We start from the raw sequence: 19483 nt of genomic DNA on the forward strand, positions 1-19483 counted from the left end.
GCTATAGTGATCTTATATTTATTTGCTGCCTCTTCCAGTGTTTATGTTTTATAGACCATGTAATATTCATGATCTGTTTTCAGATTTACTTGATCAGAAAAAAAATCCTATCACACCATGCTGTGTTCTTAGACCACATTAATATATATAATTTATGTGGAAAAAAAATTTTCATACGAAAGTGAACTTTTGGTTTGTCTTGCATTTGCTTCTTTTTTTGTGGTTATGTGTTCATTGTCTGTTAACCTTTTTCGGTTTCTTTTGGACTGAAAGTGGTGAAAACATGCGTGAGCTTTGTCTGATTCTAATTTACATTGCTACTGTTTATGCCTTTATGTTCGTTTTGATGCCTACTACTGTTTCTGTTTTGCTCTTTTTTACACACGTTTGTATGTGGTTCGTTTTGGTCTTTGTGTTCGTTTGCATACAATATTTTTGAATTTATTTCCTATGTTTCTTTTATATAATTTAAATCAATTTTAAAATATTTTCAACACAATCAACTCTTCATACAAATTATCTTTATGTTATATGCAAACAACATGTTAACAAATAATATTCATGTCACTTACAATAAAATTATACAAACAATACCCTGACAAATATTATTTATTCACTTCCTGTTGACACCTGTCCACTGTCAATTCTTTGTCCTGTTGACACCTGTCCAGTTATAGGCCTTCTTTTATGCTTCTTTGCTCATGCCACGTGAAGGCTTTCTCCTTTCTGAAGGTTTGTGTTTTACAAGGCCCATTCTCTCTTCTTTGTGCCAGCTGTTGCAATCCCTTATTTCCACAACCACCAAGCCACATGTCACTTTCTAATTGCCGGATTTCACCGTACCATTTAATTCTCCTTAATTCCAGAATTTTCTTCTCTCTCTTCCATTTCTCTTGCATTCGTCCAGATTCTTCCCCTCCTCTTTCTTCTCTCTCTTTCCCTTTCTCTCACTGCTCATTTCTTCTTCTTCCTCTATTCTTCTTTTACTCTTACTTGAACTACAATGGTAGAGGACGTGTGTTTCCTCTACAAGGTACTTCCTTTCTACTTTCTTATTGCTCCTTTTTACCGTCAAATGCGTATGTTTTTTTTTTCCATTTGTGCGCTGACCCCTTTATCTCACTTTTCACTTCTTCTTCTTCTTCTTCTTCTTCTTCTCCTGTTCTTCTCTTTTTCCCTCTTGAACTACAATGGTAGAAGTCGTGTGTTTATTTATGCAGAGAAGGTGGAAGAATACATTAAAGCTGCGATTTTTATCTCAAAAAATCCAAGAGTACAGGTTCGTAAACACAAAAGCTTAAATTTTTTTGGGTGTTCTGCCTTTATTTTGTTTTTTTTTTCATTTGTGCGCTGACCCCTTTCTCTCACTTCTCATTTCTTCTTCTTCTTCTTCTTCTTCTTCTTCTTCTTCTTCTTCTTCTGTTCTTCTCTTTTTCTTTCTTGAACTACAATGGTAGAAGACGTGTGTTTATTTATGCAGAGAAGGTGAAAGAACACATTAGAGCTGCGATTTTTATCTCAAAAAATCCAAGAGTACAAGTTCGTAAACACAAAAGGTTAAATTTTTTTGGTGTTCTGCCTTTATTTTGTTTTCTGACTTCTCACGATATAAAAGTTTACATTTTTTTGTGTTCCTCAGCCTTCTCCGATATGCTCATTGCTTCCTACTTTGTCCTGTGCATGTTGCATTTTCTGTTTTTAATATGATTCTCTTCTCATCTTCATTCTATTCTTTGGTCTGATTTTTTGTGGTTTGATTTTTGGGACAGACTACAGTAACAGCGGCGGTGCTGAAGGTCAGGACGGTGTTGAATAATGAAGGTGTCATTTTGAACTATTTTCCCCCTTTTTTGGGGCTGTTATTTGTCTCTATTTGCAAGGTTTTAATTTTGTTGTTATACATGTTTTCCTTTTAATAATATTTATTTTTTGTTACTGATTTTTCAACTGTGTTTTTGGTTCCTTTTTATTTTCTCGGGCTATCAACGAAGAAGCATTCATCAGGCAAGTTGTTTTTATTTGGAAGGTTTTAATTTTGTTTGTTGTTATGCATGTTTTTTTTAATAATAGTTATTTTTTCTTACTGATTTTATAACTCTGTTTTTGGTTTTTTTTTCTCGGGCTATCGATGAAAAAGCATCATGCAGGCAACTTTTTTTCCCTTTTGTTGTTATGCATGTTTGTTTTGGTACTATTTGTCTCTATTTGTAATGTTTTAATTTTGTTTGTTGTTATGCATGTTTCCTTCTTAATAATAATTACTTTTTCTTACTGATTTTTACAACTCTGTTTTTTGTTCCTTTTTATTTTCCCAGACTATCGCGAAGAAGCATCCACCAGGCAACCTTTTTCCCTTTTGTTGTTATGCATGTTTGTTTCATTACTATTTGTTTCTATTTGCAAGGTTCTAATTTTTTTTTTGTTATGCATGTTTTTATCTTAATAATAGTTATTTTTTCTTACTGATTTTTCAACTTTTTTTTTGCTCCCTTTCTCCAAATTTCTTAGATTAGGTTCTATCTAATTACCTTGGACCCATTGATTACAGAAAGATATTCATAGGGGGTTTAGCGAGAGAAATGACTATTGGTGAGTGTTTTCTATTTGTATTGCGTTGGTTTGTTTTCTTTCCGGGTTTACCAATGAGCATTCGTGTAATCAACTATTTTTTAAAAATAATTTTGTGTAGCGCAATTCATCAAACACTTAGAAATCGTGGAGAAGACAGTTCAGGTTACCGTGGATTATTGTTTCAAAATGTTAAATTTTTCCAAAAAAAATTTCTCAGAGGCTTTTATTTTCAATTGTTAAAAATTAAGCCCATTGCAATGTGTCCACATGTTGATAGGTTTGGCATTTGGATAGGAGGGAACCACAGGTATATTGGTTTAAGGTGGAGTTTCTTCTGCAGTGGCAACACATGAAGGGTTGGAAACTTCCATTAGCTGGAAATCGAAAATGCAAGAGTATTTTAAGATTTACCGAATCAAACTTTAGGTATCAATGACATTGGTTACCACTCTCTTCTAATATATTGTCTTTAAAATACAGGACAAAGAAAATGTTTCCAGGCCTTGAAGGTTTTCCCAATCATATTGAAAATGCTACTGATGTACAGGATGGGATGGATAGGCTATCAAAATTACTTGACAGCATAAGTTCTGTGCACAATGAAGCGGTTTTTATAGGATATTTATTAATAACCATAATAATTGATGATCCAGTTTCATTGGAAACAAGATTGAATGTTGTTGTGAATCATTATTCGCTGTTTCAGGTTCCTATAGACTGCTTGATGATCAAAGAGAGGGAGTGAGGTTTTGACATGGTTTTCTCAACAACGATCATGGAGGCATACTTGGAGATGACATGTGAGTTGCAAATTGTATCCGCCTTCTCTTTTTGGTCCTTCTTGGCTTGCGACATCTTTCAATCTTCTGGAATTTATATTTATTTTGGGTACTCCCCTAAAGCGTGCAGCAAGGGGCATGCATTTTAAGTTACATTCCTTTCCTTTAAATGCCATATCAAGCTACTCATAAATCATTTTGCCATGTGCATTTTTGTTTTTTTGCCTTTGTTGATGCAGTATCTGATTTTGTCTCTTTTCAGCATTTAATAATTAGGCTCTTTTTGTTCTCTTAGTCAAAAGTTGAGAAACAAAGTGAACAATTAGTTAACAAAGGAAAATAGGAATGCAGCAAGGATTCCTCATACATATGCATATCAGATTTTCTGCAACTTCAAAGGACATGGCTTTTTTTGGGGTAAACAAGTTTGTGCATTCCGTTGGTTCTCTTCTAAGGTTTAAAAGCCACAATTCATTCGTTCTCTTATGACAATTTTCCTATTTATTGTAGAAAGAATAACCTAACATTGAGTCATGCCTAATTTAAGAGGAAAAAGTATATAATCTTATATTTAAGATTTTATATTAGAAAACCTTTTTTCTTTTGGTACTTGAGATTCAAAATTTTTACCCCTAAAGTTTCAATTTTTTTGCAACAAGCAAAAAGAAAAAAAAACTGAAATAAATTTACGGGTACTTGAGATTCAACATTTTTACCCTTAAATCTCAATTTTTTTAAAGCAAGAGTAGTGCTGTTTTCATGTATGCGTTCTTACATGCATGTTAGCTTTTCATTTTGTTTGTGTTGGACGAGGTTTGGCTTCTCTTCTGGTGCTGTTTTCATGCATCCTTTCTTACATGCATGTTAGCTTATCATTTTTCTCTGTTCATGGTACCTTTGCTGTTCTGTTTTTTAATGGTAGCTTTGCTGTTGTATTTTCTTTTATCTTTGTTCAGTGGGGCAAAAAAAAAAGAAGTTTAGAACAAACACATGTCTTCTTTGTACTTTTTCTTATTTTTTGTTATTTTTTTGTTTTGATTAATTATTATTATTATTATTATTATTATTATTATTATTATTATTATTATTATTATTATTATTATTATTATTATTTGTCTTTCTTCTTTGCGATTCCGCTTCTTTGCTTTGGCTTTCTTCTGCATCATTTTTGTCTCGAACGTTTGTGGTGGAACACATTTTTTAGTAACATGATTACTGATATTGGTTGTGATATGTGTAATGTTCTTGAAAAATGATCATTTTTGTCTTTAGGGCTCGAGTTTTATGGATAAGTTTTGTGAATATGAATAACTTTTTACTATTTTGTGTGTTGCTATTAACTTTGAGAATGTATATTAATTTTGAATGATTAGTATATTTACATGGTACAAGGATAAACTGCTTGCTTCAATTTATTTATTATTTAGGGCCTTTTTCTTTTTTGAGAATGCTTCTATGTTTTGTCCACTTATACATTGTTTATTTTTTAATGAGTTTCTCTCTATGTTTCTATGATTCCATTGTGATGAGTGGAGAATTGTTGCAGATGTGCTCAGAAAATGGTGCGGGGCCAGAAAGAGATGAGCTTGATTTTGAGTTTTTGGGGAACAAAACAGGAGAACCTTATTTGATTCAGACTAATGTTTACAAGAATGGAACTCGTGGGCGTAAGATGAGGCACATGCTTTGGTTTGACCCCACAGAGGACTACCACACCTATTCCATTCAGCAAGAATTAGAATGAGATCATGTTAAAGAGGCATTTGCTTAGTTGATTCTAACTAATTAACTGCTATATAATTTTAATTTTTGGAGTTATTTGCTGCTAGCTAGAGGACTTATTAGGGAATAATTGAACATGAACATGAACATGTCATTTGAACCTTATGATCAAAATTGAAATATCTTGATTATTTACTCTATAGAAGCATGATCTGAAATGTGATTGTTATTTTAACTTTATGGTTGAAACACATTTTGCTAGCATCTTATACTACACCTTTGAATAGTTATTCAATAGCCCAAAAGGAATTACAAATCTGTCATAGCAATGAAATTAACACTAAAATTTGATTATACTACAAATTATATATAATCCTATAGCGCTGATAAAAAACTATATAATCTTATAGCATAATTATTTACTTTGCAGGGTTACTTCTCTTTATTTCTATCTTTAAACATGAGTAACCAACAAGTTGATTGGAAATGGATAGAAATGCAACTATTTTCAAACAGGAGAGACGTAATCTGGATTCTATTATAGTTGCTATTAAATCTAGAGCTTGAAATTGGATATCAACTTTCGGGAAAGGACTAGAAATTTCTTTGTATTTGTGGCGCTTGGATCCTACACATTACATCAAGTTTCTGTCATAAGGTTATTCATAATAATAGTCATAAAGCATTAATATTTTCAACTTTAACATTATTCCACGCACATGATCCTTTGGTTACAAGGAAAATATTCAATGTATACTTTAAAAAACCAATAGATGTATATAAAAATAAATAAATAAAAACATGAAATAAGAGTAAAATAGTGATGAATTTACCATATGAGTGTTGGTGCCAGTGCCACTGACCGATGTATCAACCTTGGATCTTGAAGAAATGTAGCTCCCAATGAACCTCAACCTAACCCAACACCCAACCTCAGGCGCACCCCCTTCATCCCTCTTCTTCTTCTCCCTCCCTTTTGATTTACACACATCCCAAGATTCCACCACCTTGCCATACTCTGAAAATTATTATTATTATTATTATTATTATTATTATTATTATTATTATTATTATGTGTTGTTGATTTAACTTTAGCAAGTGTGTTTATTTTTTATCTTATTAACTTTTCAACTTATTATATATCCTTTTTGAATTTTATTTTTTAAATCACCTTTTTCTTTTTCAGTTAATTAATAATATTTCTATTTTTATCTTGCTGATTGCTTCTTGCATTTTTATTTACATAATATATTTCTGATTTTCTGTGTATTTTAATTATTTCTCTTTATATCTATGGGTGAAAACAAATTATACTCTGAATTTCTTATTTATTGTAATTGAAAATACTCTACCAACTTTAATGTTGAGATTCACATGGGAGACAAATCACGTCGGTAGTGCAATGAAAATTAGAAATTTTCCTTACTATTTCTTTTTGTATTTAATTAATTAATTTATTATTATTATTATTATTATTATTATTATTATTATTATTATTATTATTATTATTATTATTATTATTATTATTATTATGTGTTGTTGATTTAACTTTAGCAAGTGTGTTTATTTTTTTTATCTTATTAACTTTTCAACTTATTATATATCCTTTTTGATGTTTTATTTTTTAAATTACCTTTTTCTTTTTCAGTTAATTAATAATGTTTCTATTTTTATCTTGCTGATTGCTTGCTGCATTTTTATTTACATAATATATTTCTAATTTTCTGTGTATTTTAATTATTTCTCTTTATATTTATGGATGAAAACAAATTATACTCTGAATTTCTTATTTATTGTAATTGAAAATACTCTACCAACTTTAATGTTGAGATTCACACGGGAGACAAATCACGTCGGTAGTGCAATAAAAATTAGAAATTTTCCTTACTTTCTCTTTTTGTATTTAATTAATTAATTAATTAATTTTGTTATTTATTATTATTATTATTATTATTATTATTATTATTATTATTATTATTATTATTATTATTAGTATTATTATTATTATTAGTATTATTATTATTATTAGTATTATTATTATGTGTTATTGATTTAACTTTAGCAAGTGTAGTGTGCTACGATTGACAGGGTAGTGTGCTTATTAGATAAAAGCATTCTGAGTGCACATGCTCTGATGCATTTGTTTTTCATCTTTTCTAGATTCTAGAATGTCATGTCTCCTGATAATTGAGATTATCTAATTTTGAATTTTGTCATTAAGTTAGACCATTTTTTTTATATAATCTTGGACTACTTTGGTCGTTCAACTTCTTTGTAAGGAAAGAAAAGAAGAATAGTTTCAAATAGGTAGGTTTCCTGTTTTCGGGATTTATTGTTCTTTATTATTATCAGTACTACAAATTTATTGTTTATTAAACTGAACATTATTGATGGAGGCATATTGTTGTATACTCTGCTCATCTTACACATCCCCTGCTATGCTCATCTCATATTTATTTGTTGCTTATTCCAGTGCTTATGTTTTACAGACCATGTAATATCCATGTTATGTTTTGAGATTTACTTGATTAGAAACAAAAACTTATCCCACCATGTTGTGACCTTTCAATATTTTTGCTTCTAATTAATGAACATTTTAGTTTTTTAAAGTTACGGGAAAAAGTTTTTTGTTTTTTCCTAACCTTTGTGTTTTGCATTTTCGTTTCCCACAAAATTACCCTTCTTCACTAAATAAGAAAGCCAATAGTAACATAAGCAATTAATTCTCTCATTCCCATCCTGCACTTGGAAAACAACAGCAGAGAGTAAAAAAAAAGAAATAAAATATACAAAAAATTAAAGATTAAACAAAAATTGTGGATTTTTAAAGATATAAAAACCAAATATTTATATTTTGCAATAAAGAGATCATAGTTGTGAATTTTTAAAAATAGAATAATCAAATGTTTTAATTATAAAATAAAGAGATCAAATTGTAGATTAAATAAAATTAAAAAAACAAAATTGCATTTAAGTTTAGCAATTTTTAACTATTAAAATGCTATATGTTTAAATTAATTTAACCTGCATATTTTTTTACATTCAAATTGCTAGAATAGTTTTTTAACTTTAAGTTACAAAGAGCATTAACTTTGTGTCCCGTAATCATATACCTAACTAAAATTGTTCTAAAACATTATTTTATATACATGATTATAATTTTTTTTTGCTGAATTAGATTAAAATTGATTTAGGATAAGAAAAGGTTATTTTTAAATAATATTATTTATAGAGATTACAAAATTATTTAACATAACAACAAATTATTTTTATAGATTGAAACATTTTTTAAAACAAAGATTAAAACTTTTTCTCTGTCCTGTTGACACCTGTGTACTGTCTATTTTCTGTCCTGTTGACACCTATCAATCTCTTTCTATTATACAAGCAACAAGCCTCTTATGCTTGCTTCTTTACTCAAAAGCAAGGCCCTCTTTTATGCTTTCGGTCCACCAATATTTTTTAATTTATTTCCTATGTTTCTTTTATATAATTTAAATCAATTTTAAAATGTTTTCAACACAATCAACTCTTGATACAAATTATCTTTATGTTATATACAAACAGAACCCTGACAAATAGTATTTATGTCACTTACAGTAAAATTATACAAACAACACCCTAACAGATATTATTTATGTCACTTACAGTCTAATAATACAAACAGCACCCTGACAAATAGTATTTATTTCGCTTACAGTAAAACACCGACCTGTGCATCGCACAGGCACTCCACTAGTTAAGTTAGTAAAAATAACCTAATTTGATCAAATTCCCACGCATTGCTTACATTTTTTCTTCTTCATAGTTATCGGATGCTTTTTACTGTCATTTTATATTATGTTTTTATGGTTTCATATAGGACTTTATAGAAATTTTTAGATTTGATTGATACATTCTTTGACATTTTGTACTCTCTCTTCAATATTTTAATTTTGTAGGAAAATATGAGTTATTTTGAAAGAGATGAGGACGAGGATGTGCGATTTTAAAAGAAAATTTGAATTTATTTGTTCGTAATAGAAAAGTATGATTTTTATTCTTTAATTTGTTTATAGGCTTGAAGCAATTTGTAGAGCATTTCTTCAATATATGCATTCTAAGTTTTCAAATGAGAACAATTAAAGTTAGGTATTAATTAAAGTAATTAAATTGTTTAATTACCATAATTTGAATTAAATTATCATTTTTCTTTAGTTAAAGTAATTAAATTACCATTATTTGAATATTAGCGTTATATAAAAATTAGTATTCATTAAAATAATTTAATTTATACTGAATTCTGAAATGAATAAAATCATTTTATATAATTTGAATATTAATAAAAATGACTATTAATTAAAATAATTAGTTATATTTTTTTATTCAAATTTAATTATACTGAGTATCCATGATTTAAATATTTATGAAATGGAAGGATGTAACAAAGTTAAACATATATAAATTGTATTGATAAACTGCAGTAAAAAAAATTGTATTGATAAATTTGTAATGAAGAAATAAGACATATATGTTTTCTATAAGAATTCTTTCAATCCCAAATTAAAGGTTTAGGATTAGTTTTTTAAATCATCGTTATAGTATTTAAATACAATTTTCGTATTTATATTTATAAAAATTATATTCCTTTTTGTTATTAATCTGTTAGTTTTACAAATACAAAATTGGTGTTAAAAATATTTGTTAATTTAAATCATAATTTTTATTAAGCTATTAAGGGTTATTTTAATTTCTGGTATTGTAATTTGTAACTAATATATTTAATTTTTCATTCCTAAATTAGAATCTGCCCCAAAAAAAAAATACAAAAAACTTATAATACATTTTTTGCATTCCTAAAACCTTTTTATTAATATAATCAGATAAAAATTAAAAATAAGTGAAGGTGATTTGTTTCAAATTACAAGGGCTCAAATTAAGGATAAAGTTACAAATTAAAATTTACATAAACTAATATTTATTGTAAAATTTAACATAGTAACAATAATAAAATTAAAATATAAAATACTATTACTTAAGAATATTAATCATAATTTCACCTTTTTTATTTGTGCAAATATGTTATTTCATTCTTTCTTGTAAAACTTTCTATAAATCTTTGTATAAATATTAAGCTCTCAAAATACCTTATAACCCTTGAGAGAAAGGACTAAAATGTTGAGTGATATATCCGCCTGTAAGACGACCATACATTATTCATTGTGCAAACTTCCAATAAATCTTATTAATTTGTTTAGAGCTAGTAGTGATGTAGTAGGATAAAGAATATTGGGTTAAAGTCAAACTTGGGGTAAAACTTGCATGTGTAAGAGCCAAAAGTGATAGTGAAAAAAATACTTGTAACTTTGTGATAAGTTAATGGAAACTTGGTGGGTTGTCAAGAACTAGATGTAGTTTCGGGATAGAGGTGAACCAAGATAATTTCTTGTGTGCTTTCCTTTATTGCTTTAATTGAAAAAGGGTTTGAATTTATTTTTAGATCTTATATCTTATTTTGATCTATGAAGAAAATTGTTTCTTCCATTGTCTAATAAAGTTTTTCTCAAAACCTTCTTTATCTATGTTTTAGGTATATTTACATTAGATGATAAACGTGTTTTCAGTCTTAGAAAATGTTTTAAATTTCTAAAACACAATTCAACCCTCCTTCTTTTGTTATTTGCTTCTACAGTTTGGTATCAAAGCTCAACCCCTAAGGGTTGAGCACTTAACAATGTTCAGAGAAAAAGATCTAGATGGCAGATAACCAACATCAGTTCATCACTGAAGGAGCATCTCTCACAAGGCCACCAGGCTTCCCTGAAGAAGACTGCTCTTACTAGAAGGAAAAAAATGTGATGTACATCAAGTCCAGTCAATACAGGATTTGGCTTATCGTTACCAATAGGGATATCCTTATTCCCAGACCTGAAGCTGAATGGGCAAATGAAGATCTAACCATTATGAAGCTCAACACAAAAGTCAGATATACTCTGACATGTGCTTTGTCAAAGAATGGGTACAATAAGATCTGTAGACTGAAAACTGTCAAAGAGATCTAAGACTCATTGAGCATAAACTATGAAGGCACTAAAGATGTTATACTGATGAAGGCTGTGACTCTGACCAAACACTATGAAAGCTTTACCATAAAGGATGGAGAGTTTGTGGATGATATGTTTGGAAGACTTCAAGTTCTTCTAAACAATCTAGAAGCTCTTGAACAAACATACTCCAAGGCCCAAATAAACCTGAAGATTCTAGACAGGTTTCCCAAGATGTGGGAACCAAAAACCACATCCATTCAAGAAGCAAGAGAATGAAAATCTTGCATGGGAGGAGTTGGAAGGCATCTTGAGGGTTCATGAAGTTCACCTTCAAAACAGGGAGCATCTGCAAAAGAAGAATTTTGTTGCCCTTTAATATGAAAAGACAAGCTTTAGAAGAGAAGAAAAAAAGAGCTTGTTTAAAGCTCTAAAAGTGTAGATGTAAGAATTTGATGGATCCACAAATGATGAAGTGACCTTCATGTCCAGAAAGTTCAAACATACGATGAAGAAGAAAGGAAAGTTCTAACACTCCTCCAAATGTAAAGATTCCAAATTTAAAAAGAAAAATAAGGAGGAAAGCAATGAGGTTATCTGCCTTGAATCTAGGAAGCTTGAACACATGAAGGCTGAGTGTCCCTAGCTAAAAAAGATAAGGTACTCCGGGACAAGAAAAAGAAAAGTCTGATGGTCACCTAGGATGACTCAGACAATGAGAAGAGTAGTAATTCAGACAATGAACAAGCCAACATCTATCTCATGGCAGATACAAACGATAAAGTTGAGATATCCTTGTTAGGAAAATACTTGATAGATCTTAGTTAATAGAACATAACATGTCTACTATCTAAAGATGATAAAAGATGACTTTGGCATAAAAGAATTAGGCCTATTAACTTAAAACATATTTCAAAACTATCCAAAAAGGATTTAGTAAAAGAACTGGCCAAGATATGTTAGAAAACTCATATTCTATGTGAAGCATGTCAACAAGGGGAACAAATTAAAATTTCTTTTAAATCTAAAGATGTTGTTTCCACTTCCAGACTATTATAGCTATTGCACATGGGAGGAAAAAAGTATGGCTTTATCATAGTTGATGACTATTATGAAATACAACAAATCACACTAGAAAAGGGGGGGGGGGGGTTGAATAGTGTGTTAGTCAAAATATAAAACATTTTCAAAATGGAAGATGTTATAATAAACAAGCCTATAAAACCCTCGTCCAATGACAAAGGTGGACTATTGTCCAATGAGATGTAAAACTTGTCTTTTAGTAAAAACCTTTTGTGCAAAGTGTGACAAAAATGGGCAATGAAATACTTTAATAAGCTAATGAAGAGCAATAAAAATACTTCATTTTACACTGATTCACTCAACTTAAGCTACGTTCAGTTATCGTTTACCAACTAGTAAAAGATTCCCTTAATAAACCTTGATTACAAAAAATATTCTTCCCTGCCACTTTTGGCTTACAAGTATTCTCAAGGTCACTTCTGGCACAATCCTTAGACTCCTATTAAATCTAAAAACACCAAAGTATTATTTTGCCACTAAGTCACTCCTGGCTTTCACAAACAAAAGTTTGATATAGAATCAAAGATTCTTTACAACACTTAGAGAATAAATTTATAATAAGGTTCTTATTTCTCACTAATAGTTTCTATACAACAAAGGATGGACTCTCTTAGACTCAGTGTGTTTCTCAATAGTTGTTCTTTCTCTCGTTTCTTGATTCACGACTCTTGTACGCTTTTCAATTTTCTTCAATCTTTGATGTTTTATTTATAGGTAGAGAGACGCTTGTAATTGTGGAGAGTATCTTCAGAATTGAATGTTATGACTGTTATGTAGATTAATCTTTGTTTCCTAAATTAAGCGGATACTGCACGTTTCTATCTTATAGGATCAGGACTTTCCATATTTGTCATTCATAACTCAATACGATTGTTAAACACATAAATGGAAATAAAAGATAGTTTCACATATATGTTCATTTTAGAAAAAATCATATAAACAAGAATAAATTGATAATTCAAATAAAGAGCTTGTTCCTTATGTTGTTTGGATGGACTAGATAAAGTACTTGATGCTTTCAATAGGTGAATTATCTAGTAATGGATAGGTCTCTCTTGGAGTTGCTTCCCGTCATCAAACCTATTGACGCATATGCAACAAAGTGGTTAACATAAATTTATATTTTTGTTTTCATCAAAACTGTAACAGATGTTTGTGTCATGCATTGATGGATCGTCCAGTGTCTAACATATTCAAGATATACCTTGTATACTTCCTTGATCAAAAGCATGATTCATTCAAAGTCTTTGAAATATTTTTTAAAAGAGTTCAAAACGAAAAAAGGCTTATGTATCTTTTCTATCAAAAGTAGCCATGGAATGGAGTTTGAAAATGTTGAGTTCAGATCATTCAGTGAAAAGAATGTTATTTTCCACAACTTCTCTTCACCAGTAACACCTTAACAAATTAGGGTAGTTGAAAGGAAAAATTAACTTTGCAAGAGATGGCTAGAACCATGCTCTTTGAAAACTCACTTCCTAAGCACTTTTGGGTAGAAGCAGTAAACACAACATGCTATGTTCAAAAAAGAATATTTGATCAAACCATTGATAAAAAAAAAAGACTCCCTATGAATTATGGAGAGGAAAAAGATCCAATATTTCATACTTTCATTTATTTGGATATGAGTGCTTTATCCTGAACACTAAAGATCAACTTGCTAAGTTTGACTCTAAAATGGATAAAGGGATTTTTCTTGGCTTTTCTAATACGTCTAATGCTTATAGAGTTTTTAATACCAAAACTTTAGTTGTAGAAGAATCCATTCATGTTAAATTCAATGATAAACTAATGTCTGATAAGTTATTAGATGTTGAGGATGATTTTGCAGATATGTAAATAGAATCGTCTCTAACCCCTACAGAAAGAGAGATCAAACAATCCAATGAAATTCTTCCTTAGACTAAAGGATCCTTAGGTCATCAACCACAAACGAAGGACTGGAAGTTTGTCCACCATCATCCATAGGATCAGATCATTGGAGATTAGACTTAAGGAGTCAAGACTAGATCATCATTCAAAGATTTTGCTTCATGTGCTCTTGTGTTTGAAATAGAACCCAAGACCATAGAAGAAGCACTTACAGATGATGACTAGATTATTGCCATGGAAGAAGGGCTTCACCAATTTACTAGAACAATGTTTGGACTCTTGTTTCCAAACCTCAAAACAAAGTATCATTGGAACAAGATGGGTATTTAGAAATAAATTGAATGAACAAGGAAAAGTGGTAAGAAAAAAAGCTAGGTTAGTAGCTCAAGGCTATAACCAAAAAAATGTATTGATTTCACTGAAATCTTTGCTCCTATTACTAGACTTGAAGCTATAAGAATCATGCTTGCTTTTTCTACTTATAAAAACATAAAGTTTTTTCAAATGAATGTCAAAAGTGCATTTTTGAATGGCTTTATTGAAGAAGAAATGTATGTTAGACAACCTCCTAGCTTTGAGGATCATACACTTCCAGACCATGCTTTTGAAATTTCCAAAGGCTATGTATGGTCTAAAACAGGCACCCCATGCTTGGTATGACAGACTAAGCTTTTTTCTTTTAGAAAGTAGTTTTATGAGAGGCAAAGTAGACACAACTCTTTTCAGAAGAGAAGTTGTCAAGGATGCGTTATAGTTCAAATATATGTTGATGATATTATCTTTGGAGCTACTAATGAATCTTCGTGCAAGGATTTCTCTGATCTTATGAAGAGTGAGTTTGAAGTGAGCATGATGGGAGAACTTAAGTTCTTTTTAGGGCTTCAAATCAAGCAAGACAATAAGGGTATCTATATCCACCAACAAAAATACACTAAGGAACTTCTAAAGAAGTTTAAAATGGAAAATGCTAAGCCTATGAAAACTCCATCACATGCTTCCAATCCTCTAAGCAAAGATGAATCAGGTAAACCAATAGATCATACGATCTATGGAGGTATGATTGGGTCTATTCTATATCTAACCTCTAGTAGATATGATATTATGCATAATGTATGTCTGTGTGCTAGATTTCAATCTAATCCTCAAGAATCACATCTTAAAGCTGTGAAAAGAATCTTACATTATCTAGTAGGTATTACTAACCAATGTTGGTTTTATAAAAAAAATCAAGATTTCATGTTAGTAAGATATTGTGATGTAGACTATGTAGGAGATAGAGTAGAAAGGAAGAGCACAAGTGGAGGATGTCACTATATTGGACCATGTCGGGTATCTTAGGCAAGCAAGAAACATAACTCATTTGCTCTGTCTATAGCTGAAGCTAAATATGTGTCTACTGCAGGTTGTTGTTCACAACTGTTATGGGTAAAGTATCAACTAGAAGATTACTCTAATATTGAAAACAATATACCAGTATATTGTGACAACACTAGTGCAATAAACCTATCTAAAAATCCAATGCAGCATTCAAAGGCTAAGCATATTAAGATAAGATATCATTTCATTTGTGATTATGTGCAAAAATGTGTTTTTGATATAAAACTTGTAGACATAGATCATCAATGGGTTGATATCTTCACTAAACCTTTGTTTGAAGAATGCTTCATCTATATAAGGGAACATTTAAATATGACTACTTTATTAGATTAATGATTTTTTTTCAGGCGATAACATCGTCTTAGTCTCTTATCATTAATCTGTTGGGACTAACATTTGTTGAAAAGTGTACAAATGGAAGAGGAAACATGTTCACAAAGACAAAAATGTTTCAGTTTTCATTGAGGAAAGAATAACTCTCTAAGTATGTGCAAAGACACTTAGAGAAGTTCCTTAAATTTTTAAACTCTCAGAAGTAGTTGTGCTTGTGCAAAATATCGTTTGAGAACTTAAAAACTTCAAAAACTCTCTTTTTCCTTAAACTCTCTATGAACAATGGCACCTCTAGGAAGAATGAGTCCACTAGCATCCCAACCATCAACAATGTTGATGATGCAACATAAGCTTTCCCTAAGGATTGATTTATCCCTAGGAAGTGGATAAACTTCCAAAACCTGAAGGAGGAAGGATTTGATGTAAAGGGATTGTTTGGCAAGGTGAGATGGACTTATTTTCTGGAAAAGTTCAACACCTGACATTATGGCCCTTATGCTTTCTTCTAAGGAAATACTAGGCAAGATGCATCCAACATCAAGGGAACTATTGCTGGGACTCAGGTGGTAATCTCTCCGGTCACCATTGTTGCTACATCTAGATGTGCTCTGGATGGTCTGACCATGAGCAAAGACTAGGAGGAGATAACCTAGGACAATGTTGAAAAGCTACTTTATGTAAATCCTTGACTAGGCAAAGGTGATAAGATGGCTCTCAACAACTTCTATTGAACATCTAACTTGACCTACATGTGTAGGATGATCCACATTGTGCTTTTCAACATAGTCATGCCTCGAGTAGGATCCAGAGACAATGTCAGTGATAGAGACTGCTTCTGCATCTACAAGATCATGGTATGTGAGAAGGTGAATATGCCTGAGATCATCTTCTTTTACTAGATGCAGGCCTTCAAGGACAGGTTCAACCCCAAATTCTAGGAACTCAAGCTAATCCTTTGAATCTTAAGTCTAGAGCACCTTCTCCGCAAACACAAGGGGAGCAAACAAAAACCCAAGCCAAGCCAAGTCAACCTAGACAAAAGCTACCAACCAAAAGAAAAGATCACCCTTCATCTTCTGAACCTAAACCCCTAACCTCAGCCAAAAAGCCTAAAACCCAGCCTTCATTTGACCCCAAAAAGAGAAAGGGTTCTCACTCTGACTCAGACCATTCACCCAAACCTAAAAAGCCTACAATTAAAATCAAACCTTTCCAGACCCAACCATCCCAACCATCAACTGAACTTTCACCACCATCCTCTAAACCTGTTCAAAACCCTGAGCCTAAGCTACCTCACCGTCATCTAAGGTAGAAATCCTAGAAACACCTACCCTATCACCCTCACCCTCTTTAGCCCTTGCTTCTTAACCAACACCCAAATCTACTTCATCCGCTCCCAACAAGGCTAAAGCTATTGCTATTGCCAAAGCCAAACAACGTTCTCTTGCGGTACATAACCCACTTTGCTGATTAGTCATTAATTTATTAGTGTTTCATTTGCTCAAACAAGAGGAACCTCGACATTTGTTCACAGTAAGAGTTTCAAAATATTTTATTGTTAAAAAGATTCAACTATGCATGCAATCTATCTCTGTGTTAACTATAAATTGAGAATTAGCTTCTAATAAAAAATAAGTTTGCTTTATTACTTAGATTGAACATATGATCTTTCCTTTTTTTCAATTTTTTTCGGCGGCTTCTGTCTAGTGGTTGAGTTACAATTTGTTTCTTCATAATGACAGATAAACTAAGCAACTAGGCATACAATCTGGTACAGAAACATGCCAGTAAGGAGGAAACATACTTAAGTATAAATTACAAGAATATTGAACCCAAAATGAACTCTAGTTGCTTTTGCACCAGGAATGGATGTACGTTTCCCAACACAGACATAATCCATATGCATTGTTATAAAATAAAACAAGCTAATAACACCGATTGAAAAACGTGGATGACAAGCTATATATTACAAATTATAGAGGAGTCGCACTGCATAATTGAGATTACACTGCTTGCCCAAAAATAAAAGGAAAGAGTCGCCTATTCTACAAAGACAAATTAATTGGCTGAGAATTTTAAGCAGACTGCTCGCTTGCAAACTACATAACTGCAATTTAGATGTTTACAATTAATCTTTTTCCTTGCCATTATTTATATGTTGTGTATAATCCAAGCCAAAATTTAGATATGATATATGTGGGTTCCATAATAAAAAATATAGTTTCATCTAATTAACTAACACAACTTAAATGCCGACTTTTATTGTCTAAGACTTTTAATTAGCTAAGATAAAACTAATTTTATTATATAAAAAAAGAACAGAATAAAAATATTAAAGAAACTGTACCTAAATTTAGTTCATATACAAAATAGCTGCTCCTGTACGGGCATCAATCAGAGATTATCATTCAATGTATCTTCCTGTAAGTTCCAATAATCAGGAATGTATCCATCGTATTTATAGATCAGTTGAAAAGTCTCAAGTCTATTTCAAGTACTGAACTGTAATTTATTTATATACAATTATACATACATATTAAGTTGAAAACACACATCAATGAATGAATACCTTAAAAAACTTGTGGTTTTGCTCCACATTAAGTTTGAAGTGTATATACAAAAACCTAGCCTGGTCGGTCCTGATCAGCCATCTTCCGTGAGTGACCAATTAAAAGCCCTATAACATTATCACAAACGGCACCTATTAAGGCCTAACTACCACTCTTTCCAAATGGTACAATTGACAAAAGTGATATTTCTTTTGGTTCTAACAAGGTACATAATTGACACGAAATGAATAATTTTTGTCAAGAAAGTGGACGAAAGTGAGCTCTGGAAAGCATATAGCCGAAACCGAGGCAGAGTGCCCAAAGTCCCATATCCATGGCCCGCCTCAGTATTTCCAAATCTGTTTCCAAGTGAAGGCCCGCTTCTTCAAGCTCTGCTGGATTAGTATCAATATCAATAGGAGGAAGTTCTGTTTCCTCCGGAATGTCCTCCAACTTGTTCCTCTTCAATCTCATGTTGTGTTGTTGCTTATGCTTCACAACGTTAACGACTCCATCCAACTCTAACTCTAACTCTAACTCTAACAGTGAGTGCGATGACCAACACATGCTGGGCCTGGTTCCAAGATGACGTACTTGTTATTGTTAGGGAGATGAAGGATTACAAGGAAACGGTGCTATTTATTTGTTTGTTTTATATGGTGTCCGTGTCGGCGTGGAAGGGAAATAGCACCAAGTTTTTAAGAGCCCCGCCCATAGAGCTTGAGACTAGAGTCCACGGTTTTGTGTTTTCCTTCCACATCAAGTTGATATTTGCCGCTGGATACCAAGTTGTGATCAACAAAATGACAAACCACCTTTATTTTATTTGAACACTACATTTGTTTTTATATATTTTGAACACTGCATTTTGACCGTGTGATATAGAGTGTCTGAGAATTTTTTATTCCAATATGATTATGCTTTATGTGATTATAGATATATAATATATATATATTTTTTTGTTTTATGAAGGATTGAACTTAGACATGACCAATGTTTAACAGTGAAATAATAATTGCAATCAAATATATATAATATTGATAATGTAACTCCAGTTTGTTTAATTTGTTTTTTTTAATAAAATAAGTAATCTTTTTATGTTTGTCTAAATGGCTTTGTTAAAAAAGTAGAAGCCAAAATACAACTTTCTTTCCTCTCTTCTACTCAATCTTGT

At 31.2% G+C, this 19483-nt stretch overlaps 1 protein-coding gene and 1 long non-coding RNA gene across 2 annotated transcripts; one reads left to right on the forward strand and one right to left on the reverse strand.

Annotated features, from left to right (window-relative positions):
- The first annotated feature begins 1178 nt into the window (after nucleotides 1-1178).
- LOC114402538 lies at nucleotides 1179-2292 on the forward strand. Its single transcript, XR_003664461.1, has 3 exons — nucleotides 1179-1279; nucleotides 1481-1556; nucleotides 1770-2292. It is a non-coding gene; the product is annotated as an uncharacterized LOC114402538 (long non-coding RNA).
- Nucleotides 2293-18248: 15956 nt separating this feature from the next.
- Nucleotides 18249-18980, reverse strand: LOC114402524. Its single transcript, XM_028365130.1, has one exon. It carries the CDS (start codon nucleotides 18874-18876, stop codon nucleotides 18568-18570), a length of 309 nt encoding a protein of 102 aa, XP_028220931.1. The 5' UTR covers nucleotides 18877-18980; the 3' UTR covers nucleotides 18249-18567.
- Between the last annotated feature and the right edge of the window lie 503 nt (nucleotides 18981-19483).

This window comes from Glycine soja, chromosome 20, assembly GCF_004193775.1.
Source record: "Glycine soja cultivar W05 chromosome 20, ASM419377v2, whole genome shotgun sequence".
NCBI classification, from domain to species: domain Eukaryota; kingdom Viridiplantae; phylum Streptophyta; class Magnoliopsida; order Fabales; family Fabaceae; genus Glycine; species Glycine soja.

What these genes read in the sequence shown, in the direction of transcription:
- LOC114402524 (XM_028365130.1), bottom strand. Translation starts at nt 18,876, where the DNA reads ATGTGTTGGTCATCGCACTCACTGTTAGAGTTAGAGTTAGAGTTAGAG.